Raw genomic sequence first — 25336 nt, forward strand, 5'->3', positions numbered from 1 at the left:
GAGTGGTGGGCCCAGATAGGATCTTGTCATTAGCGCCGCTTTGCGCCGCCTCGACGCGTGATGTCACGTGGTCGTGCCCCACCCATCGCCGTCGCCAGGGAAACAAATAGCTCCAAATCACCGGGGTAATTACCAATTTTATGCAGCGCCTAATGCAGCCACCACATGACCTTATGACGTGGCAGCAAGATGTGGGTTTGGGCGGATGGCTTTATTCGCCTGGGTTACCGTAGCTTTAAGCAGTTCGATCGCGGTGCTCACAAAGGTTGCTGTTTTTTCTTCTTTCTTTTATTTTCTTCTCCCTCCTCCTCTTCTTCTTTCTTCAGATTTATTTGATTCACAAAAAGGGAAGAAAAAAAAATATGGTCAATGAAAAAATAATGAAATGCCTCTTATTTGATTGAAGTTTTCAAAGAAAAAAAATGAAAAAGTTGTATCTTCATAAAAATATGATTCTCACATTTAATAGGAAAGTGAGTTGTATTTATATGAAAATATGATTCTCGCATTTTATGGAAAGTTACTTTCCCATGAGAAACATAAGAACTTTCCCTGAGGCGAAAATAACTCCATCTTTATTTTTTCCCAAAAACGCCCTTCAGCATTAAGAGGCGTTGAAAACCTAATTTTTATTAAAGATATAATAGAAATTAGATATAACTTTTTCAGAAAAGTAGATAGTCAACCAAACATAAGCACTTTGACAATCTGTCATTTTCCCATATTTAACCAAATATGCCAAAAGTACATTCCCAGATATTCTCTTCCTAGGAATCTTCTTCCTAGGAATCATATTCCTAAAAGAGAAAATACTTCCCGTGAACCAAACGAGCCCTTAAGGAAAAGCGAAAAGAGAGAGGAAGGGACAAGTCTACCCCGTGTAGCAGCCTTCATTGGGCCCCTATCCCGCCAGGAGAATATTCGATGCGGGCAGAACTGACCATGTGTTGGGCAGGCCGACCGTTTTTACTCATACCCTTCCCATCCGTGGCCCGGCTCGGTTATCCCTCTGGGCCTCGACCCGAAACCTCTGTGTGAGTACATCACACCCGGCACCACCAAGGCTACCAGTGGACCAATAAGCCCTCCCATCCCACGTATCCAAGCGGAGGGCATCCGATCTCTGCATTTAATCGACGCCCGCACATTTCGAACTCGGATTGCGTGGGTGAAAGTAACGGCCCAGTTCCACTGAGCTACCACCTCGGTGGCTAAAGGTTGCTTTTTATTAAGAAAGATTATCATAGTTTATTTTTTTAGCGATACTTATGATGGTTTTATACTAATTAGCATTTCTCTAACCAGAAAATTTTCTAATACGGTGCCTTTTTAGGCTCCGTTTGGAAAAAGTGGTTGGCAGTAGGGCTTTTTGAAGCAGAAATTTTATAAAAAGCTGTTTGCTGTTTGGTAACTATATTTCTATAGTCAACTAAATATACAAAAAATATTTTTCGAACATCATATATATATTTTTTATAAAAAAATATAGTAAGAATTTTTTTTCTTCATGTCTTTAAATCCAACAACCACGTTTCTTCAAGGTTATTTTGCGAGAATCATGTGTTATGAACGGAATTTTCATTACAACAATATCGAATGTGACAAGAAATTCCAAGATTTATTATTGTAATATTGCAAATTGGATTGCTTCATTAAGTCTCCGAGTTGCATAGCTTTAGACTACCGTCTGTTTAAACATTAGGCCCATGGGCTACCTTAGGCCATGTCAGATTGTTCGGATCAAGATATTACCAATAATGTCACCAGAGGATGTTCGCATGAACTTTCCTTATAAGCAACTAATTTATCACTAATAATATGCTATCAAATTCATCACTTTGTCTCATAAAAATTTTGTTGCTTTTTCCAAAGAATGGCGCCGTGCATAAGCGGGTGGGATGAACCAATGCTTCCAACGGGTATGAAGTCCATATCAATAAATCTATGCAAAGGTATGAAAAAATCAGAGGTGGCATTGTCTTTGAAACGAAAGGTAAAGAGCAAAGATTATGTTTCGATCATATTTGAAACCTTAGTGACTAGTAATTGGGTTCAGATTATCTGAATTGGTTGATTAATAGAGGAGATAGGTAGTTCTCATACAAGATTCGACTTGGCAGATTTAATAAGCATCATATACTTGGCTATACATCTATTTCATACTTCTGGTTATGAATTCACTACAATATTATCTTATCCATTCATCTTACCTTTTAAGAGGCAGTGCTATTAGATCACTTCGGAACTATGAAGCAAGTGTCTAGCTTGCAACGAGGCACACTGAAGAGTTCGGATCGGTACATGGAGATTACACTACTTAAATAGGGGGGATCATTTACATAGTTATATAACCATGCTAAGATGGCCTTTATCGGATGACTTGGATTTTAAGGGATTTTACAATTTAAAAAACTTGGATTTTAAGGGACTTTCTATTTTGCTGTGTTTCCTCAAATACCCATCTTAAAAAAAAAAAAATCCAAAAGTCATACACTCCTTCTACTAATGGAGTGTCAGTCCTTTGATTAAAAAAAAAATTGCGGTACATACTACATGGATAAGTAATACACATAAAGCAAATTAGTTATTTAGCAAACCAATACATACATTTAAATAAGTTGATGCGCAGTTTCAACAATATTGTATTCACTAGTATACAATACATGGTTAGATGGTACGCACTTGACAAATTAGTTATTTAGCAACTTAATATACACCTCAAAGCAAATTGATACACAATTTTTAGAACATCATATTCACTAGAATACATTATATGGCCGGTGATACATACTCGTCGATTTCTTGATACATATTGCAAGCTTATTTGATATATACCTAGCAGTGATCCAATACACATATCTAAGTAAATCGATACACAATTTCTAGAACATGATTTTTATCAACATACATTACACCGTTAGGTGATACACACCATGTCCATTAACTATCTCGCAAGTTAATACATACCTCTAGATAAATTGATATATAGTTTTTAAAATATAGTGATCATTAGTACTGATACACAATTTCTTAGCTTTGTTTAATATAAGAAATTATATGCATATCATTTCTTAGATTCCATAAACTCTTAAGTGCAAAAATTCTGAAAAAAAAGAGGAATTGAGAGAGGAGAAAGAAACTAGAAAGAAGAAAGAAAACCTTACGGATAGAATAGACGGCTTGATATAAAAGATGATAGATGGAGAGGCTAAATGAAGAAGAAAAAAATACAGACAGACTCTTCGTGAACGATCTCTTTTGGTGTGTGTATTTTTTTTTATTATTAAAGTTATGGGATTGACGGACTGCATTAGTAGGAGAAGTTCTATCCTTATTTGATTTTTGGTTTTTCTCTTTAAGATGAGCACTAGAGAAAAAGTGGCCAAATAGGAATCCCACTCTATTATATAATATTCTATAGTTCCCGCCCTACATAATTTTTGTTCGTCCGTAAGTGCAAGCTGCCCTATGTGTGGATCTTGCTATATTAAAATATGACACTCTTAGATTGTTTTCAATAATAGCCCCTCCCAAATTGCTAAGCATACTCATATAGTTAAAACCGCTTATAATGCAAAAAACTCAAAATAAGAGCACAAACTAACCACCACAAATTACGGAAAAACAACTTAGCTAGTGTAGACTAGCTTGGAGAGGCCGCGCAATAGTTTAGATAAGGTGGAAGAAGCAATGACTAGGGTTGTAGTTTTAACCAAAAGAGAGAGCTAAGGAAAGCTAAGGCTTAAGTGGTAAGGTTCTCTCTGATTTCTTTCATTTCTTCATATTTTGTAAGACAGGAGGTGTTATCATTGTATTTATAGATGCGATTGCAGGTTTTGAAAAATTCAAGTAGATGGAGGTCTAAATATTATGGGTTTCAAGTCATCGGCCATGGATTGGTAATATATGGTGTGTTAAACCAGCACATCCTAGACTAATCTTCATATGTTTTAGAATCAAAAATGCAAAATTTACTAAAAAAAGAGATCAAATGCATGTCAATTTTAAGAAGAAAATGGATCATCCCATGCCAATAGGAGAACCAAGTTATTCGCGTCATTTTTTTATGATTCAAATATTTTCAATTGACGGATTCATTTTTAATTCATATGGATTGAACAATGCTAGATAACAAGTTCTTTTCCAATACTTCAACCTCTAAACAAGAACAGCTGTCCTAGTTTTAGATCCTTTGAAGTTTAATTCTATGAAGTTCTTAAAGTCCAAGTCCAAGGCAAATTTCTATGGGCCTCCGGCTCACGCCCTAGTAAAAGCAAGAAAAGAAAACCAGCGTCCATTGCGGGGAGTTTTTACAGCATTGGTTTCGTGGAAGATCCGCTACCAATTCGAGATACCACGTAATGGCTTACGGCGAGGCCGTCATATAATTTCATTGTAGACCAAAGCCGTCAAATAATAATACGGCAGTGAAAGATGGTAAGATAGGGAAGCGCACGCGTGGGCGGCAAGAAACATAAGAATATTACGTCATTCGTGCGTTTATTGGCTCCACTTTCGCCGCCGAAACCTCTTAATGGTGTAAACAAATACGCATCCCGAATCCTTTGAGGTCAAAAGCAAATAATAATAATAATCAAATGGCAAGGAACTATGGACTTGTTTGGTTCTCCGGGTGGAGGGAGAAAAAAAAAGTGGCTAATAAAAAACAGAGAAATACTTCATATTGTGTTGGAGTTTTTAGAAGAGAAAGATAGAAAAAAAAATTTGTGCAAATAAAATTTTTGTATTTTGTGGAAAAGAAAATTTTATATGAGATTTGGAAAAATCCAATTTCTCTTAAGTTTTTAGATAGAATGGAGAAAACTTTTTTCTTCATTAAAAATATAACATAAATTTTATACAATTTTTTTAGAAAAGTAAATGCTAAAATAAACATAAGTCATTCGCTTTTCTATGATCAACCAAATATGCAAAAATTATTTTTTCAAATATCATATATCCAGATATCAGCTTCTCATCAAAAATATTCTATATAGCAAAAAATAATAGGGGCAAAGAACTTTTCCATGGTTTTCAGGCATCGCCTCCCTTGGCTCTCGTAGCTTTCTCTTGGCAAAATCTTCCTATGACTTTAAAAAGCAGATGGTTCACCATTACACAGCAATTGTAGAGTTTTCAAGAGTTCCTCCTTGCGCATTCAAATTCACGATGGCTACTGCTTAAAACGAGCCTAGCTCTGAGTAAGCTAGGTCTAACAGTCCTGATAGCCCTGCTAACAACTGGATAACGCCATAACCATTACATATACACTATGTGTGGTATCCAAAGAAGCAATATTTATCAAATAACACGCATTTCATTTTTCAATACATTATCGATATTGCCTAATCATCTATATTTTTATTAGTGTTACGCTTTTACCCGTTTTTCTCATAGGCTTTAACATAGTGATAACGGTTCTTCAGCCCTTATAAACTAGGGTTTATCGTTATTGCCGCACCCAATTGTTTAATAATGAAAGGTTCTAATTCAGGCCTTAGATGGTGCACCCTCAAGAATTCATATCTATATAATTGAACGATGGTGAGTCTCCCTTTCTTTTTCTCTCTCCTTTCAGAAAAAAAAAAGAGGGATATTTTAAGTTCTTAATGTATAGACTTTTGATTCGATGCAGTCTCACCAAATCATTAGCACCTGATCTGAGAATTTACTGAAAAGATGTGTCTCTAACACCAGCCCACCTCATATGAATGGTTATTATCCCACTTAGGCAAGTTTGTCGCCAAGAGGGGTACAGATGGACAAAGCAAGTTTGTCGCCAAGGAGCTTTCCTACTGTCCAATGCCCACCTACTCACAGGAAAAAGTGAAAACGTCGACAAGAGCCTGACTTTCGTGTTAGGTCCGAGGGAGTTATCTACGACCATCTTTACAGCGTCGGAATGTTTGGCAGAGCCTTCGGATGCTTTCATACGGCCCATAAGGCCATACATACTTAATCACTTCAAGGGAGAAGGTTGAACCCAATTCCAGAAAAAATTATGAAACAATTTTTGAATGCAACGAAAACGGATGCCATAACAAAACCATGTTTGTAGACCACTCTAGACTGCAAGGAAAAAAAAAAAAGAAAAAACATGCCAGCAGAACCGTGCAAGTACGTGTTTAGTCTTCTATCGGCATATATTGATTAAGTCTTAGATATTTATACAGCATCAAAAAACACAAATAATAATTTTTGGCTAGCTTTTTTGGATGAAAATTTGGATAATGATAAAGCATATTAGAGCCGACCCAACTCATGGCCTATGTGGAATAGGGTATACTGCAGCATAAGTTGATTATGACTGGTGATGCTTATGATTAGATTTGAATGTATTTGAATCTCTATACAAACATATATTTAGTTCAAATTAATTATATACTAGATAGATTTTGGATACTAATACAGATTCAAAAGATTAAAATAATATCCTTTGGTTAGTTTTTTTTTTTTTGTGAGATTTCAGAGCGTGACAGTAATGTTGGTCCCGATGTTGGAGCAAATAGGCAACTGAATTGCCATAAGGGGCGGCATGGTGGTCCATTTGGCCCGAGTGTCTTCTCATATGTTGCTGCATCGTCCCAGGCCACTTTCTTAAAGGCAACAAAGTAGTAGTCTGTATATCAACATCGCGTGTTTCACTAATGCTAGTTTTGCTCAAGATCCCACCAGAATTGTAATAATTTATTCAGTGAAGAGAGAAGTGGTGCTGGTGATTTACTTGCTCATGTAAATATTATAGCAAGTGACTTGCGGATAAAAAATTAACATGATTATACATCAACGTATTTTCAGCATAATTTTGCTCAAGAATTTATAAACACAATCCAATTTCTGAATTTAAAAAATCTATATTGTACATGTAGGATTGATGATGCGCTTAATCCAGTGATAAATTTAGGAAAAGGATAAGAAGAAGACGAGCTGATAAGGAGAGTACTAGAAAAGAAATGTCAAAATGTGTTTAAAATTTGATTCTGGATATTGATCTTGCACCAAAAGAAAGCTACCAGATAACAAAATCAATATTTTAAGCATTGGCTCCCATCACTCTGTTCTCCTAACCATTTTGAGCATTTAAATAAAGCTTAGCAACTCAACATACCAACCACCATCCACTTAAACAAATACGAGTTAAATTATTTTTCTATAACCAAAATCTGCACTTCAACGGTGTTTGAGTAACAGAAGCTTTGCTCACCAAATTTCGGCATTCGGTTATCTAAGTTCAGACCACCAAAACCTTGGTCACAAGAGAAGCATTACAGGAAACTTGGGGACCACCTTCGAAACAAGAGTAGTAGCCTGCCTCGAGCAAGTGCCAAAGGAGTTGTTGATGCACCATCACGCACGGGGAATGTGGTTCGTGAAAGATTTTATTACACATTTTAATCCTGATGGTTCATAAAAAACCAGAATGGGGTACACTAAGAAGTATGCTGAGGGGGTTGGGTATGCAAGGCATTTTACTTTTTTTTTTCTTTTTAAGTACAACAGCCGATCGGGTGTAAGTATAGCCAACAAAATCAGAAAAGAGGAGACAAGGCATTGACGCATAGCTATCCCAGATAAAACTACCTGCACTCTTCTAAAAGTCTGCGGATGTTGTGAAGCAGCGGTCTATCATCTGCAATGCACCTCCAACCCAAGGCATTTTACTTCAAACACTATTACAACCACGATAAATATAAAATCCAAAAGTTTTTGTTTTAGTAAAATAAGATGAATAATTCATATAATTTTAGTATGGACGATCTCAAAGCTGCTCCATCAAAACAAAGAGAGCACCAGAGCGAATGATCATAGGCTCCTCCCCTAACGTTCATTTCCAAATCAATAAGGTAGTGAAATTTTCCTCACCCAAGAGTGGCCACCATGGTATTATTAAATTAATTTCCAAAACAGAATCTCCCAATATTCATTACTAAACAAGTTTAAGGATATAGATTCATCAAATTATACACATCATTATACAATAATTGTTACTTGAAGAGGGGAAAAAAATCTAATTTAAGTTTCCTAAAAGCACAAGCCCAAAGGTCCCAAAACTTTTCCATAGCACACGTTCACACTGATCTGCTGATTGAAAAAAAAACTCATCTGCTAACAAAAATGAACAAGTATGAACGGAAGTTCCATAGAAGCAGAACCGAAAGGTCACAAACTTTTCCATAGCACACATTCACACTGATCTGCTAATTAAAATAGACAAACTCATCGGCTTATAAAAATAGCTGGATACGAACAAACTCTCTCCCACCACTCAAACCACACAAATTTACAGGTAAAAAGGCTATCACCGACAGGCTATTCGGTTCATCTTTTTGACTATATACGAAGTTTCTAACAAAAAAAAGAAAAGAAAAAAACAATAAGATGATACCTCCTAAAAATTTAAAAAAAAGAAAAGAAAAATATCAGTAGGGGTGGTGGGTCCGGCTAAGCCCGTTCACATTGGCGAAGAAACCAACGAGGTCCGGCTTGTACGGGAGGAACGAACGCCGCCCGCCCTTCGCCGTTTGCCCGCCGCCGCTCCTACTCCCGTAGTAGATCCGGTGGGCGGTGACCATATCCACCTCGGTCGCCTTACCTCCCTTCTTCGCCCCTCTTCTCTCCTCCACCTTCTTCTCCCCCTCCTCCGCCGCCGCCTCGACCTTCTTCTTCTTCTCGGAGCTCCGGCCAGGGTTTCTCTCCTCCGCCGCAAGGAATACGAACTTCTCCTTCCCGTCGCTGCGGCTCCGCCCGACGAGGTCCCGGATCCGCCACCGGAAGGATGACCCGGTGGAGCTGCTCTTCTTGCACCGCGGCGGCGACGGCGGCACCGACCCTGGCGTCCACACGCAGTACGTCTCCGGTGGGATTCCATCCAGCTCTTCCATTTCCGAGGACGACGACGACGACGACGCGTTCCTCTCCTCGATCAACAGCGTCCTCAACGGCAGCCGCACCGACTTCTCTCCCACAGGCCCGCCGCCGCGGCCGCAGCCGCCGCCGTCGGCAAGGAGCAAATCCCGGTTGAAGACAGGGTACACGGGGCGAATCTGGCCGTTGGAGAAGATCTCGTCGGCGGTGATCGCCGAGCTGGAATTCGGATCTTTGATTACGAAGGCGAATTCGAAGTCCTCGCTCGTATCGTCATCGTCATCCTCCACTTCGTAGTCAAGCTCCGGGGCGGCGGATATCTTCTCGGGGGACTCGACGGCGGCAGCGAGTCGATCGCCGGCGTCCTCCGCCACCGCCTCTTGAAAGCTGGAGGAACCCATAAACGCCGGGCTTCCTCTATCCTCTTCCATCCCTATTCCTTCTTACTCTCACTTCCGCCTCCTATAATTCTATTCCTCGCTTCTTCTCGTCTGGAATTGGGGATCGAGGTTAGAATTGCGATACGAATAAGGAGGGATTAAGGAGCTCGTAGTAGGGGGGAGGAGGGGGAGACTGCGTTAATAAAGGGGAGGGAGAAAATGACAGGAGGGGCGCGTGATACGGAGGGGGAAGTGGAGGTAATCCCCGAGCCCAACGTTTGACGTTTCCCATTTTCTTGTAGGTGAAGTCACACGTGTAAATGCAAATGCTGTGGCACGTGTCATGTGTTCTTCTAGAACGTCAGGTGGTTGGGCGTGTACCCCCTCCCAGAATCCAGACCAAGTGGGGGTCTCCCTTTGGCAGAAATATGGGGATGGTGCCTCCTTAGTCCTTATCTCAAAGCATTTTCTTAATTAACAAGGATGGTCCGATAAAAATTTCCATTTGAAATTTGAGCCACTTCTTGCAGAGTCCTTCTGAATCCATTCTGTGCATTTATGCATGACAAAGAGATCTTATCTACCATGTGATGGTTCAGATAGGTACGATCTTCAGTAATTTCTACATTTCTAGAAGATCGTATTGCTCGTGATTATCTGGAAGATGGAATTGCCCATAAATGTATAAGAAAGCAATTATAATTATGATAATAGTCAAGGTTAGGGTTGGATGGAAACTATGAAATGAAATTTATTTGGATTTAATTGAAGGTTATTTGCCTAAAATGGAATTATACTTAAAATGAATTAAAGTTGAAAATTGATATTGGGTTAAATTAAAATTTTATTCGAAAGGAAAAATATAGGATTATGTTACTTCCATGTCCTGCTGTTAAAATATTGCCATATGCATTCTAATGGTGATAAATTCACATAAGATAATGCATTGCATTATCTTGTGATAGGAAGTGTACTTGATTCTTTTTTTTTTAAGAACATAGCTAAAACGAATGAGCAATAGAGCCTATGTTTGAGGCTATTTGACCAATTGCTGCTACACCACCTTGGCTAAAGCATTGGTTGCCTTTGTTATTCTCTCTAGGTATATTATCTACCTTGTTTAGCCAATTGTTGATATATGCGACATCTCATTAAAAAAAAAGAAAAGAAAAGAAAGAAAGAAATGAGGAAAGGTAGGAAGAAAATATTTATGTGCAACAATGGAGTGCATGCAATAAAATGGCATGCAGGTTCTCATAATTAATTATCCAAACAAGTTCCTATGCATTCCAAAATATCTGTGCATTCTGCAAACCATTCTTTGCAACCTATTCGCAAGTTTGGCATAGTATCATGGTTTCAAGCACCATTAGTGTATCATAATGGTGCTAAAGCTGATATAGCTCTGTTATTCCCCACACAACTAACCTTTTGCCTTACCAATAAATGCCCATTGAATAGCTATAACAGCAAAATTTCGTCCTTTCAAGGGCTCTCTTCCTAGGAAATGAGGTATGACTGTCAGCCGGCTAAATATTAACACCATAGCCATTATTGTGGCCAACTAATTAATATTGACATTGCTACCCCAAAACAATCACTTGATTCCTTGTGAATGATGGTGATTATATAAAAAATGACCGTTATTTCTATAGAAACAATTTACAAACTGACAATTATGCCCTCTACACCAATGGATGGTGGCTGGCGCCCTCCATTGCACCATTGTTTGCAATAGTTACTCTGTAACGCATTGCTCTCACAACAACAAAATCAAATCTAGTAATATCACCATCCTCTTGCAACACATTTCACAGACACCTGCTGTTGGGGGAAAAACCCCAAGTCATGCCATAACGGAGGCGCTCGGCCAAAGAGTGCCGACCGGAAAGGCGCCTGGCCAAAGAGCGTCGACCAGAGAGCTGCTCGGCCAAAGGATGACGACCAGGAAGGCGCTCGACTAGAGGGCGCCGACCAGAGTGCGCGCCAAGAGGTGCCCAACCAAAATAAGCTGCTCGGTTAGAAAGTGCCGACCAAAGACAGCGCCGAGGCGCTCTGCTAGAAGGTGCTCGCCTAAAGGGCGCCGGCCAGGAGTACTCAAAGCAGCTCCGCCACAGGGCGCCCCATTGGGCGATCAGCTCGGCTCGGCACCCTTGCCGAACCGATGCCTTTACCAAATGTTCAACCCCCGCCTAAAGTCCAAGGGACTTGACAACTCCTACGGCTTGCGACCTGCCACTATCTCCAAGCCATCAAGGCATAAGATCTCCGCAGGCGTTCGGCACGACCTGCCATTAATGCATGAGACTCCCTCAAGTCTCCGATGCACTCAGGCATTTAATGAACACGGCCCAAGACGATCTCCGGATCACTGAACCATCAGAGCGCATGGCTCTACCTGACCGCCGGTTCATTCGGTAATAAATGCACTTACCATCCACAGACCCCAGGCCCGCTACGGCCGGCGGTTCAACCACTCCAACAGGTCCGATCGACCGTGACAACTCCCTGGTTCCGGTCTGATTCGGCCCCGTTCTCCACTACGCCATAAATGGGCCAAATCGTGCCCAATTATTACGGACAGGGACAAATCCCCCGGTCACCTCCCAGGTAACGTAATCCCCTCCTATAAAAGGGAACCTGGGGAGAACCAAGGAGGGGGGATAACAAAAAACGGAAACAGATCCCCGGGACTGAACCCGCCGGGAAGCACAGACACAATTGAGGACATCATCCTCTTCGTCTTCTTTATCTTATCCAAATGTTCTCGCTGTCTTCTCCATATACTCTCTTCCCTGCTTTCTCCACATACTGGCCCCCTCTGACTTAGGCATCGGAGGGCCGGCGCCGGGGAGCCCGGCCACCGGTTTTCCTTGCAGGACTTGCACACCCCCCGCAGCGGAGGACGCAGCCAGCCGGCGCACCGCCGCCCGCCTCCTGCAGCAGCGGAGCTCCTCCTTCCCCGGCTTCACGGCGGCCCCCGGGTCCAATTTCCAGCAACACCTGCAATGACCACAAAGAAAGTGAATGGAAATCTTTGATCCTGATATGTTAGAACCTCCTTGGTAGCAAAACTTGACTATAGATGGGAACAAGTTTGCATAAGGGGAAGAGAAGGAAATTCACTGTTGAAGCTTGCCAAACTCTCAAAGCAGGCACACAAGAAGAAAATAAGAACTTTAGGTGTATTATCTTACCTAAGCTTACCCCCCAAAAAAAACAGAAGATATGTTCTTTTTTCATTGGGCAGCATGTCTGGACCCTATGTACTTCTTAGAAGGGTATAAATACAATGTAAAATAACCAATCCATTGTGGACAGCCACTGCTTAGCTAACTTTTACAAGATTAAAAATTTTACCTCTTTCACTAGGCCCCACTATGTGTTTGTTCTCTCTCGACGCCCTTGATATGTACAAAACATAAGGCATGCTATGATCTTTAATTTCGTTAGATATCTTTTTCTTATTCGCATAATTAAATTTGTATACTTCAAGATTTGGAGGTACAGTACTTCTCTTGTTCTCTATTTTAAGAGTAAGAATTAGCTGCAAGGCATTCATCATCAGCAATGGACAATGCACGTAATGACATTTTTGGGTTGTATCTATAAACATATATTGCACTGGTTATGTCTCGAGTTAATCTATTAATAATATTCAGATTTTTTTTTTTGTAGATATTTTCCGTGCCTGATCCCACGTTGTGCAACACTGCTTCTTGCTTTACGCGTCGAAGGTTTTCACCACTCGCTTTCCGCTGCCACTAACTGTGTATTGCTTCTCACACTCCTGTCCTCGTCAAAGCAAGTGCCGTAACCACTTACAACAATGTAGCGGCATAGACTCTGGCCCTACAGAGCTTTTTCTTTTGGTTTTGTTGCATGTAGTTGATGTGCCTCTTCCAACATAATTCAGCTTTTCGTTATTAATAAGATTTCATGCCCGCACTCTTCTTATATTATGTTCTCATTTTTCACCATCACTCTCTTAATTTATATTTTGCTCCAATTATTTCTTAGCTTGATTTCTTTTTTAATGAGAGGTTATCTGCAAGTCTGCAGACATTTCATGTGATGTCTCACTTGAGGATATGCCTGCAATGCAATGATACGATCTCCAATTAACAACAATATTTTCGTCGATAAGCTTTGCATGTCGATCGAGAAGACCAATCTGTTTGATATCTACCCAATATCATATATGATTTTGTTAACTTTAATCTCAAGTTTTGATTTTCGAAAGTACAGCACCAACCAAATTTTAAAAGGAGTGAACTTGATCTATACCCAACATAAGAACTACCCAAATTTTTTAAGGACACGTCGATCCTAGCAGAAGCATGGCCACTGCAAATCAGAATTTTAATAGTAATATTGTACTGTCAGAATATACACAAAACAATTGCATATTTTAGACGTAAATAGGTTTCTGATTTTTAGTCCATTGCAAATTCATCAAGAGAAGAGAGAATCTATCTGTCACATGAGACCTTTTTTTTTTTTTTTGGGAGCAAACACCACTAGTTCTTCTGGATGCCAAACACCACTAGGTTTAGGGTCACCTAAGTTCATTGAACATTGCATCCAGTATCTACCTAGCTACTTTGCCAACTCGAGCATACCGTTCCTGCAGGATATATAATTGTTTGACATTCCTACAGCAGTGCAGAAAAAAAAAATATTCGTCTTACAATCAGGAATCCATTGCTCAACTGATGGAAACTTGAATATGATGGATTTGGTAGCAGTAGGTTATAATAATAAAGCAAGTTACATATATAAAGTGAACTGAGCTTCTGTTTTCCAATTGGGTGAAAGTATCTTGGAATTGGACAAGAAGTTTGTCTGCATCTTAAATGATAAAGGATAAACGGAGTACGAGTTCAGGTTTTCTTTGTTTGCTTGCTGAGAAAGTCTGAGCAAAAGTTATACCGTAAGGGTGCGACTTTGTTTGCTTGCTGTTTCATAACTTTCAAAAGCTTAATACCAGGGACCGAGTCTCAGGATAAAATTATAAACTTATATACTATAAGTCAAAGATGAAAATGATTTCATCATGAAAGCTATGCGTGCATGAGAGGTTAAAAATGGGTTACTTAAATCAAGATAACATATGTTGTAGTTCTTTAAAAGTGTTTCAGGAACTTAATACTATGTGATGTGATGATAATGACAAGAGAGGCGATAGCCATGATGTGTGTGGTAATACTTTTGTCTCAGTCCATGTATTGGTATATAATGACTGGTAAAGCACCAACTTTGTGCACATGGTGGGCACGCTCTCAGCTGGCAGCCATGATATGAAGTGCTAATTCATGAGAGACACTTGACGAGCCAAATGGCGTGCATTGTGGGTACATGTCATCACAATGATCCATGATTTGAGCTCAATAATTCAAAGACTTACAGTGTAGTTCGCATCAGATTACTGTTGATACAGAATTGCAGGAGTTGTGTGTCATGTTGGATGGGGACATGTACATGCAATTCCTATCGTAGGAACGGGCCTAAGGAAACTGATCTTTGCCTTTTAGCTTCCAAAGCATCAAGGTTTTCATCCAGATGTACCTACTTGGTTTATGCCGCTATGTTACTCATTCATACAGATGTATTATATAAATGAATATGCCTCGAGATACAAAGTTAATGTGTCGACATCCCTGCTCTTATTATGTAAATGAATATGCCTCGATATTTTGGTGTTCTAGTTTTTAGCTGTTCTCTATGACATAATAGGGGGATTATGTTTGAAAAGAAAAACATGGGTCCATCTTGGTATTTCCTACTTATAAGAAACTTTCTTGAGTTGTATCTTGGTGGAGTGGACATGGCCAAGCATCTCTTCTTGGCACATGTTTATATACCTTGAAAATCTTATGACATATCTCTTCCTGAATATGTTGTATGGTATAATAATAAAGCTGCCTACGTATTGAATGAAGTTAGCATGCTTCTCTTGGATAAAAAGAAAAGGAAGAATAGAGTTGAAATTTGGATTTATTAAAGTATGGGTTAGTTTCTTCAGCATGCGTCATCAGCCAAGCAAGAAAGACGACCTTAAGAAATATTGCCTGTCATTCGCTTGTTGCTGCAAGAAGTCTTCCTCAAACCTTGCATGTTACCGAAAGAACTTCATGATGAAGCATGTCAACTTGGAAGATTCCCGGTTCTACAGATGTGTTTCGTCACTTCATAGCTATGCTAGTTTATCATAAACATCTAAAGCTAGGGAAGTCCATTGATCGAATGGTCCAGATTGAAGTCCATGATGATCATACTTCTCTTAGGATCCATGATAGTTTAAATAATTAAACTGGTGTTACTGTTTAAGCCGGTCTGGACCGGACAGTTTGGCCACTTGTTTGGGTCGGTCGGTCGGCGTGGACGATAAAAATACTCTCGCCTTTTTGCGTGGAGGCCATTGGCTCGATTCCGTTAGTGGAGGAGGACCGGTCACATTCAACCCATACGCCACGCGTGACCCAATTTTACGTCCTTGCCCTCAGTCTTCGACAAACAGTATATCTTTTTGGGTTTTTTTTTATGAATACTCTTCTAAATATCGGATTTTGCATGAATACCCTTTCAAAATTGATATTTGCATGAACTTCGTGCGCTTTAGAATTCGTGAAAGAATTCTAAGTCTCTGACAAAGCATGTCCATGCATGGAGTTCGATGTCAGATTCCAATCACCGGTGCGTGGAAGTGCCATTAGAAGGGGTTAGAGGGGGGGGAAAAGAGCATCCTTCAAAGCATGCTCCAAGCTATGGAGATATTTCCCAAGTCACGAGACAGCAAGCCATGGAATGGAAGAAGCTCTCATGCGGTTTCTGATCTCACCATCACCACCAAGTTCGTCGTGACGATGTATGTATGTTAGCGTGCATCATCGATCTCGCGAGCTTTGTCAGATGTGAAACCTTGCCCTCGGTGACAAGGACATGCCAATTTCCTTTCCAAAGTGAAAATTAGTTGAGAGTGAGCTTGTCGAGCAAGTCTAGCATCCAGGTAATTGTGGTGAGGGTGGTGACATGTCCAGGCAAATATTTTAAACCAAAGCCACCAACCAATTGGTCTCCATCGTAGCAAAGGAGCCAACTAGTTTATTGGTAAAATCTATGGGCTTGTTTAATTTGCGGAGAAAGGAGAAGAAAAAATATAGTTAATGAAAAATTGAAAAAGTAGTTTTTTTATAGAAATAAAATTTTTATTTTTCATGGAGAAGACAAATCCATACGGCACATAGAAAAATCTAATTTGAGTAGACTGAAAATTAGAATATATGTTATAAAATATCTTTAAGCTTTTAAATAGAACGGAATTTTTTTTTTATTGAGAGTATAATATTTATTTTATATAATTTTTCTAAAAATTCAGATGCTTAGCCTAATATAAGCCACTTTAGAATGTCATTTTTTTATGGTCAATCATATATGCAAAATCTACTTTTTGAAACATCATACATTTAAGCATCAGTTTTTTAAAAAATAATATTCTGATAAAAAAAATTCTCCCTACCAATCAAATCAAATGAATCCTGTTCGGTTGCGCTGCAGACTGCTTCAGGAGGTTGCTGAAGGACTTCCAGCCAAATATAAGCCACTTTAGAATGTCATTTTTTTTTATGGTCAACCATACATGCAAAACCTACTTTTTGAAACACCATACATTCAAGCATCAGTTTTTTAAAAAATAATATTCTGATAAAAAAAATTCTCCCTGCCAATCAAGTCAAATGAATCCTGTTCGGGTGCGCTGCAGACCGCTTCAGGAGGTTGCTGGAGGACTTCCAATTCTGTCGCTCAAAACCACCAAATCCCTCCCCCCCCCCCCCCCCCCCCACACACACAAAAAAAAAAGGTAAATAAACAAAAAGCTCTGCTGTACCTGCACTTTAGGCAGCATTGGGCAACCATTCGCAACAAAGATTTAGGAGGCATGCCTAAGCTGTAAGGTATCTTTGTCCAACTCTGAGAATAATCTCACAGGGCACCTTAGGAGCCAGTATGCAGAGATGCACCCACATTGTTACTCGCCACGCGTCCTTCTTAGAGCAAGATAAATAGGTGAAAAGTGAAAACAGGGAAGGCCTTGATGTTCTGATTGTTGAGTTGACAAGAAACAATCATATTTAATACCAGTAAACATCAAAATATGCTTTATTCTTTTCGGTTAAAGCCTGAAGGACCGGCTACATAAACATTCCCTTCATGAATTACAGTACCGCCTCTCACCCATTTCACAAGGACGATAGCTGTAAATAATCTACCACACTGGCCCATTTCCGGCACATTGCAATCTACATTTTGGCAAAAGCATTTTAATTTAACATCCTGCACAAGGTTTACAAAACCAACCACAACTACTGCAGCATCGGCTTCAATCCAGGGTGCAACTGATGCTACCGAGAGCTCCAGTCTCCAAAGCTCAAGTGCTACCAACAGGGCCAAAGTCAATAGCAAACCCCTCGTTCTGAGACTTGAAAACCAATAAAAAACTGACACAGGTAGATACTCCAAACCCATAACCAATAAAAGTAGAGCAGGTTGTGTCATTTCATAGCGAGTTAGGTTACCTCAAGAAATAGGACCACAAAAAAAGAAAAATGTTCCTTAATGCACTGGCAAATCATCAGATCTCACATGCTTTATCCTTGCTTTCTCATGCTTAGCACTTGTATACATTAAAAATTTCTACTTACATTTGCATAGTGTACAATGAGGCTAGACAACCAGGGAAACAATCCCTGCTGGATTTTTACAAACACTTCAGGTATAATTAAAAACTACCCTCATGGTGTTCTAAGTTGTCAATGATTCTCCAGCCGTACACTCTGGATTATATTATAGTACCTTGGAAAGAATGTGGAATGTCGAGTAGAGAAAGTAAGGCAAGAGGGCTGAGATGACAACAACGAGTGCAGTGAGCCAATACAGGGGACTGGAGACGCAGGCTTCCAAGAAAACCCAGTACGCAGTGGTGGATATCGTTGGTGGAAATGAACCGTAGATTATTAAAAATATATACCAAAAGAAGATGCTGCCCCAGATGAAGACGTGATGGATCCATGTGAAGTAGCTGAGGTAGAGTGCCAGCTGGCAATTTACCGTCCACACGACAGAGGTATACATGGTTACACCAAGGATGTCGGTTCCTGCCCCATGACCGTCCTTGTGGAATGCTTGTTCCAGGATGGCACTGGTTGTGAAGTAGTAAATTATGACTGAACTGCAAACTCCATTAAGCATCCATCCTAGAATACGAGGCCAGCTGAAAAAGATGTTGCGCACACCATCTTGGTGCAACGAAGGGAACTACAGAAGGTGATGAAACTAAGTAAATGAGTCAGGAATCAATTGATAAACATGAGAATTATGATGTGATTATAATAAAAATCGCTCTGATTATTAGGTAAATAATAAACATTTGATTTCCCAAGGATATATTAATAAATAATGTTAACAATGATTACATTTGTGATCTACAATTGCACAACAGCTATGAGCAAGAGGCTTAGTTTATAACTTCTAATTTACTTCGCATGGAATTAATTTGAGGACAACAAAATTATTTATATATGAAAACTCATAGAAGGCAAGGAAATGTTGCTTAGTTTAGTATAGGAAAGGATACGAGGTTTTCTTTTTTCTTTTTTTTTTTCCTTCCCTGAAAAAAAGGATGTTTACCATAAAAGTAGATAACTGAATAATGGTTCACATGCAATGCTTTCAACTTTTTTTTTTTTTCAGAGTGATAGTTGAGCACGGAAGTCATGTTACATTCTACAGAGTATGCCACAGCCATTTACAGCTATAAATGGACCAAACCTGTTTACGAGCCTCACAATACCGATCAGCTATCTGCTGTACAAGTGCATGGATGGTGAGCCCACAAGGACATTACTATCCTTGAAAAATATGTATACATAGAACATAGTGTTTCACTAATACAAACAAGAAAAACACAGAGCATAATATCTTAGAAATGCCTGTCTCAAAATTCATGGATTGCTAAAATTACATGAGGCTCTTATATAATACACAGGAGTTATTCTAATCTATCTTGTTGTACTCTGGAAGTGACCTGAGGCACTAATGTCAAAATGGAACTAACTCTGTAAAGTCCAGCTAATTTTACAGGAACAGATGAGGTGCCGCATGCACACTTAAATAAAATGTCCTTCACCTTTGTAAATTCTTTATCGAAAATGTTAGGCATCAACCTGCCATTATGTTCTATATTAAGCAATCAGGTGGGCTTTGGGCCTGGAAGATACAATTGCTTTTAAGTGTAAGGAAAGCTTGGACTTGAAGATTTATGCGTAAGATCCAAGAAAAATTGAAGTTCTACATAAGACTAGACCAAACCCGGCCATGAGGAATTTATTCATAAACAATTACATACGCCAATGGGAACATCATCCGATCCTCTGCATCATTAACTGTCTTTAGAATAAAAATCAAGTTGGTTGTGGCCTTGTCTTAAAAGCAGATATGGAAAACCTCCAACTCCTTGGAGTGGGAAAAGATAATTAATGATATAATAAATTAAAGCAACAAATCCAACAAGCGCAGCATGTCTTTTGACCAAAATTTTGGAGTTTCCTCTTACAATTGACGCTACCTTTACCATCAAGATATCTTGAAATTAGATATGATGGAAACAAGTAAAATTTTTAGACCCATAGAGGTGTCAACAATGGAAACTGGGTCGAATTGCTGATTCGCTGACTAAGGACCGTGGGCTCACGAATCTACTCGTATGGAAGACTGCTCCTTCGAAGAGAGAAAGATGCACAAATGAAATGTTTGATTATGATCTCGTCAAATTCATCCTAGAGGAGAGGGTTTTTTGTTTTTGTTGGTCCATCAGTCCATGGCTTCCGATGAACTAAAAAATTCACCTTTAATTACCCGAGACCTTATCCATAAGTGCTGAAAAAAAGATGAAACTATAACATAATATAAATTTGAATTTCATTAATTTTGCTCAATGTTTCACAAGTTAACCACGGGCATACCCTAGTTTACATCAATAAATGAGATATAAAAGTATATAATTTACACAATGTAAGGAGGAGAGATGCATAATGACAGGGAGAACTTGGATCCAACTTAGGGACATGTAGATCCATCAACATCTCAGTTTGAACTTGCCCAGTCTAATGATGTGGAGGTCGATTTGATTTGGACTTGCCTGGTTCAGTGGCATGGGGGTCAACTTTGCTCGACAGAAAATTAGAGGACTAATTCTAGTCAGTTTGACCAAGGTCCAAAGACTAACCCTGACTAGAATTTGATCAAGATCAGAGGACTAATCCAATCATAAGCTTGACTAGGGTTAGAGGACTAACCTTGACTTAGAATTAACCAGGTTCAGAGGACCAGTAAAAATCTAAAATTCTGGATGAGTATGCAGCTATTAGGAGATTCCCACACATGGGTTCTCAAAGAAGACGGAGACATCAGGCATCTAAGTAATGCAGGAGATGTTGGGCTTTAAACAAAAATGACAATGTAGAAAAGGATATGTTCCGATTGGGGAGAAGGAAGATTTTTTTCAACCCGCTCAACTCGAATCTCTCGGAAGATAACTAGAAGAAGATAGAGTAATCTCAAAAGTAGAGCTTTAAGTCTCCTTTTCTTTTATTAATGATTAAAAAAATGAGGTACATAGTCTCTATTTATAATGTGAAGTCTGCCGTAAGCTCGTAACACAATTTGGGTCAGATTTCTCCTTCTAAACCTAGTAGGACTCCATTTCTTAAAATAGATATTACTAGTAGAAATTTTCTAAAAAAAGCTAAAACTTATGAGGACGTAGATCTCGACTCCTACATCAACTATGCCTTCTGTCGCTTCGTTTGATTTTTCTCGGATAGAGAGCTACACCCGATCAAATTCTTACCCAAAAAGGAAACTTTCAGTTTGACTGAACCTTTTTAGGGTCTAAACAATGAAATTTTATTTCAATTCAACCTCCTAGTAGTAGATTTCAAAAAGATACCCAATTTCAAAAAAAAATATCATCTCAATCGGACAGACCGAGTTATGGCCTCCTGAAGTTTGGTATGCAACTCGGCTTTCCAATGTGGCAGATCTTGCTCTTAGACCCTGTCCAGCCTTGTTCGCAGTGGCCAAAGTGGTCCATATTAAGTCTGAGGATCCTCCTCGATCAGGGCTCCTCCTATTTAGGAGATTTAGCTCCCACTAAATCAGAACTGAAGGTGGAAATGCCTGCTTCTCTGTCTTGCAGTTGAACCACCTAGCTTTATTTGGAGATGGTTTCTGGCCTGGCTCTTCTTTGCTCTTGAGTTTCAGAGAACCACTTGCTCTGCTCCTACATATGGACTTCGTGGTAGGGACACTTCTTACTTTCCTTCCTCATCGATGATGACTACAACGACTCCTCGATTTTGATCTCGGTAGATTGGCCAATGGAACCAGAGAACGAGAACTTAGCCTCTCATAAGTAGTATCAGATTTTTGTACCATCATCACAAACTTATTCCATGCATTAACAAGTCGCTTCGCTTGGGCAGCAATTGCAAGGTCAATGTTACCTTGTATTCTGGAGGCGTTGATCATAAACTCTTTACCGTCCTTCACAAACTGATACTTTTTCAGACGCCAATAGAAGACCGCATCTCGATCCCAAAGATATAAGCTCCCAAGAATAACCTGGCAAACATTTAAAGAAGCTACTTAACAAGTTACCTCGTCGATGTACATCTCAATTATAGGGAATTTGAAGGTACACTACTTTGTGATCTTCAATTCATCGTCTTTTTGAATCCAACCAAAAGGGTAGGGACGTGGATGAGGCTTATTCTGCAACCACAGCTTATAAACCAAATTTTCAGAGATGAGGTTTTTCTAGCTTCCACGATCTACAATAGCCTCAATGATGTTCTGTTTCACCTGAATCTTCAAGCGGAAGAATTCCTCTCGCATCTCTAAATCTGCTTCAGTAGCTACCTTGGGTTTTCTCGCCATCATGCTAAATTTGCAGTCTGCTTGCTCAAGCTTGGGCAGCTCCTCAACTTCTACAGCATTGAGAATCGTCGTTCTCTTCTTCTTAGAATCGTCTTCTTATTGTATCTTCCTCTTTGGCCGCAACTCGGAGTGAAGTTTCCAACACTCCTTGGTGTGTCCACGAAGGTTACAACCATGGTCTGCCGTACCAGCCCGTACCGGCCACGGGCCGGTACGTACCGGTCCAGCTTGGGACCGGTACCGGATCAGCGTGGAATCCGGTACCGGTAGTTTATTGTTGGAGAACCGGTAAGGGACCGGTACGTGACCGGTACGGACCGGGCCGAGCCGCCACCGGTACGCCGACCGGTACCGGTACGGCGGACCTTGGTTACAACAATCACAATAAGTTTTCTGAGTCGTGTTGGCATGTTCATGCTTTGCTCCCTCTCTTGACATGGATTTTCACCATTTTTTTCTGAACTTGTCGCCTTTTTTACCTTTCCTAGGCTGATTCTTCTCCTCAAACCCCATGGCTTTCACGTCGGCTTCGTTAATATTTTTCAACTTTGAAGAGTTTCAGCTCCTTTCGGATGTTCTCGTGGAGACCTCTAACATTCTACATAAAAATTACATGATCGTCAATGAAAATTTCAAAAAAGATTGCTTGCCTGTGAAACTCAGTGGTGTAATCCTGGACAGACTGATAGGCCTGTTAACGAACCGAGCTGCTCGGGCTCGGCTCGGGCTCGGCCCGTTAAAAGCTCGGCTCAAGCTCGGCTCGCTAGTCAAACGAGCTCGAGCCCGAGCCTAAAATGAGGCTCGTTTAAATTCGAGCTCGAGCCCGAGCTCGAGCCCGAGCAGCTCACGAGCCCAAACGAGCTCGAGCCACAACAGTGAGACTAAGAAAATGGGCCTCATTTTAATGATGTAAGAGCCTCATTTGTGGTATTTAATGTAGATTTTTGTTATGGGGCTCGAGCCCGAGCTCGAAATGAGCTTTATGAGCCCAAGCCTGAGCTTTTCTTTTACCAAACAAGCCCGAGCTCAAGCTCAATACAGAGCTCGGTACCGAGCCCGAGCCCGAGCCCGAGTTCTGTGAAACGAGCCGAGCCCGAGCCTCCCCAAGCTCGGGCTCGGCTCGGCTCGTTAACAGGCCTACAGACTGATCATACTTCTGCCGTAGGTACTGCTACTTGATCCACCGATCCTCCTTATGGCCGATTGGATAGAACTACTTAATTAGGCTCTTGAATTTGTCCCATGTCAGATTTGAAATGTTTCTCATATATGAATTCCAATAGATAAGAGCATGGCTAGAAAACTTGAGACGGGCAAGAGCTAACTTCTTAGAGTATCCATAGATAGTAAAGTATGTTTCTAACTAGTCTAGCCAGTTAGCTAGCTTTTCCATATCAACAACCCCGTCATATATAGGAATCTCGATTCTAGCCTCAACTATAAATAATTAAAAATCGAGATTTTTCATACCCGCTCATCCTCATCCTCCTCGCTGGTGTTAGAAGTATGCCCTAGAAGCCAATTTGGCTGACACATTATTAATTCTGGGACATAATTTTGTACTTGACTTTATTATTATTGATTAATAAATGGGCATTCTTTTCATTCATATTGTTTATGTGTCTATGAATCGTCCAAGAAATTAATAAGATGATGATACATATTCTCAAGAGTTGAGAATTTGAGCCATGTATCATTGGTGATTAATTTCTAAATGCTCCTGATCAATGGATCATCACGAGGACGGTGATCGATCCGATAAGATTAGTGCATAGATCGCTTTTCTTATGGATGGACGAGACTCGAGTCCACAGTGTAGGGACACTGAAGTGATAGTGCGGGTGCTTGTTAGAAAACAAGGGTACTGAGCGTGACCAAGATAAGAAGTCACTTGGATGTCTATCCACTCGTCAGTGACTTGCTTGATGTTGCAGTAGTGTGACTAGTCCTTTACCTGCGGTGTTTCGGCTATTCACAGTGAGGTTATTGTAATTTGACTGCACGCATACATGGTCTCTAGCCATATGGGTCCTTGTAGTGTAGATTGGCTGCAATAGGTTCACTGTAGGAGTAGGGTATGCACCTACATGGAATCTATCGACCTTGGTAGATAAGGAGTGATCCTATGTGATTTATAACACTGAGTTCGTAAGACCTCGGCCGGGGCAGTATGAACAGTGGAGAAAGAGTTTTCCACTTTCGAACTTAAGTCAAATAAATCTAAACATATAACAGACGACGGGGTTTGACGAGTTATCCATGACCTCCATTCTGTAGGGATCCACGATAGAAGGACCGTATCATATGATAACTGCACCTAGAGGTTCATCATTCCATTCTGCTGGGTTGCCACTACATGCTGCTAGGTGTCACTGGTGGATGATGAGACTCACAGGGACTATCTTGATGATCGATGGTCCCTGGTGAGTTGAGTTGGAATTGTTCCAACCCATTGAAAGGAGTTTTCAATGATATTGTGATAGAGATCGCAATATATCTCACTACCAAACAGAATAGAACCTATAGGGTCACACACATTAGAGGTATTGACCGATCCGATGGTTGAATTGTGATTAGGAATCACAAATAATTAATTTGATTGATAATTGGTTAACCCGCTAAGAGTCAGTGAGTTGAAGAAGGAATAATTGCAATTGGATTGCAATTTAATTTAATTAATTGGACTTAATTACGAGTTCTACTTGGAGTAGGATTCTTAAAGTCCTAATTGGATTAGGATTTCAAATTAAATTAAAGTCCTACTTGGAGTAGGATTTCTAAAGTCGTAATTAGATTATGACTGAAATTGAATAAGTCCTAATTGGGTTAGGAGTTCTTAAGTCCTAATTAATTTTAATCTAATAGATTAAGATGACTCCTAATTGGATTAGGATTGAAGAGTTCAACTGAGTCATGGTTTAATTGAAATCCTAATTAGATTAGGATTTAAAGGGAAAGAAAGATTGGGTTCACTCAATTCTCTTTGGAAGAGAATTAGACCCACCTTGTAAATGGCCCCCATGCCCCACTTAATTGGATTAAGTGAGGCGTGTGTGTGATAGGGAGAAGAGGGAGGGGAGTACCCCTCCCTAGGC

General features: G+C 40.0%; 1 protein-coding gene and 1 pseudogene across 2 annotated transcripts in view; both read right to left on the reverse strand.

Moving 5' to 3' along the window:
• Nucleotides 1-8136: 8136 nt before the first annotated feature.
• Nucleotides 8137-9506, reverse strand: LOC103715832 (uncharacterized). The gene has a single exon (XM_008803590.6). The coding sequence runs from the start codon at nt 9294-9296 to the stop codon at nt 8421-8423; it is 876 nt and encodes a 291-aa protein (XP_008801812.3). The 5' UTR covers nt 9297-9506; the 3' UTR covers nt 8137-8420.
• An 8393-nt stretch (nt 9507-17899) lies between these two features.
• LOC103715830 (putative phospholipid-transporting ATPase 8) overlaps nt 17900-25336 on the reverse strand; it is a 32540-nt pseudogene continuing 25103 nt past the window's right edge. Inside the window, exon 11 of the transcript XR_016396228.1 lies at nt 17900-18560. The product of XR_016396228.1 is annotated as a putative phospholipid-transporting ATPase 8 (transcript). The remainder of the gene's footprint in view (nt 18561-25336) is intronic.

This window comes from Phoenix dactylifera, chromosome 1 (genome assembly GCF_051530095.1).
Source record: "Phoenix dactylifera cultivar Ajwa chromosome 1, Ajwa_hap1_PhDact_Kaust_v1.1, whole genome shotgun sequence".
Taxonomy (NCBI): Eukaryota; Viridiplantae; Streptophyta; class Magnoliopsida; order Arecales; family Arecaceae; genus Phoenix; species Phoenix dactylifera.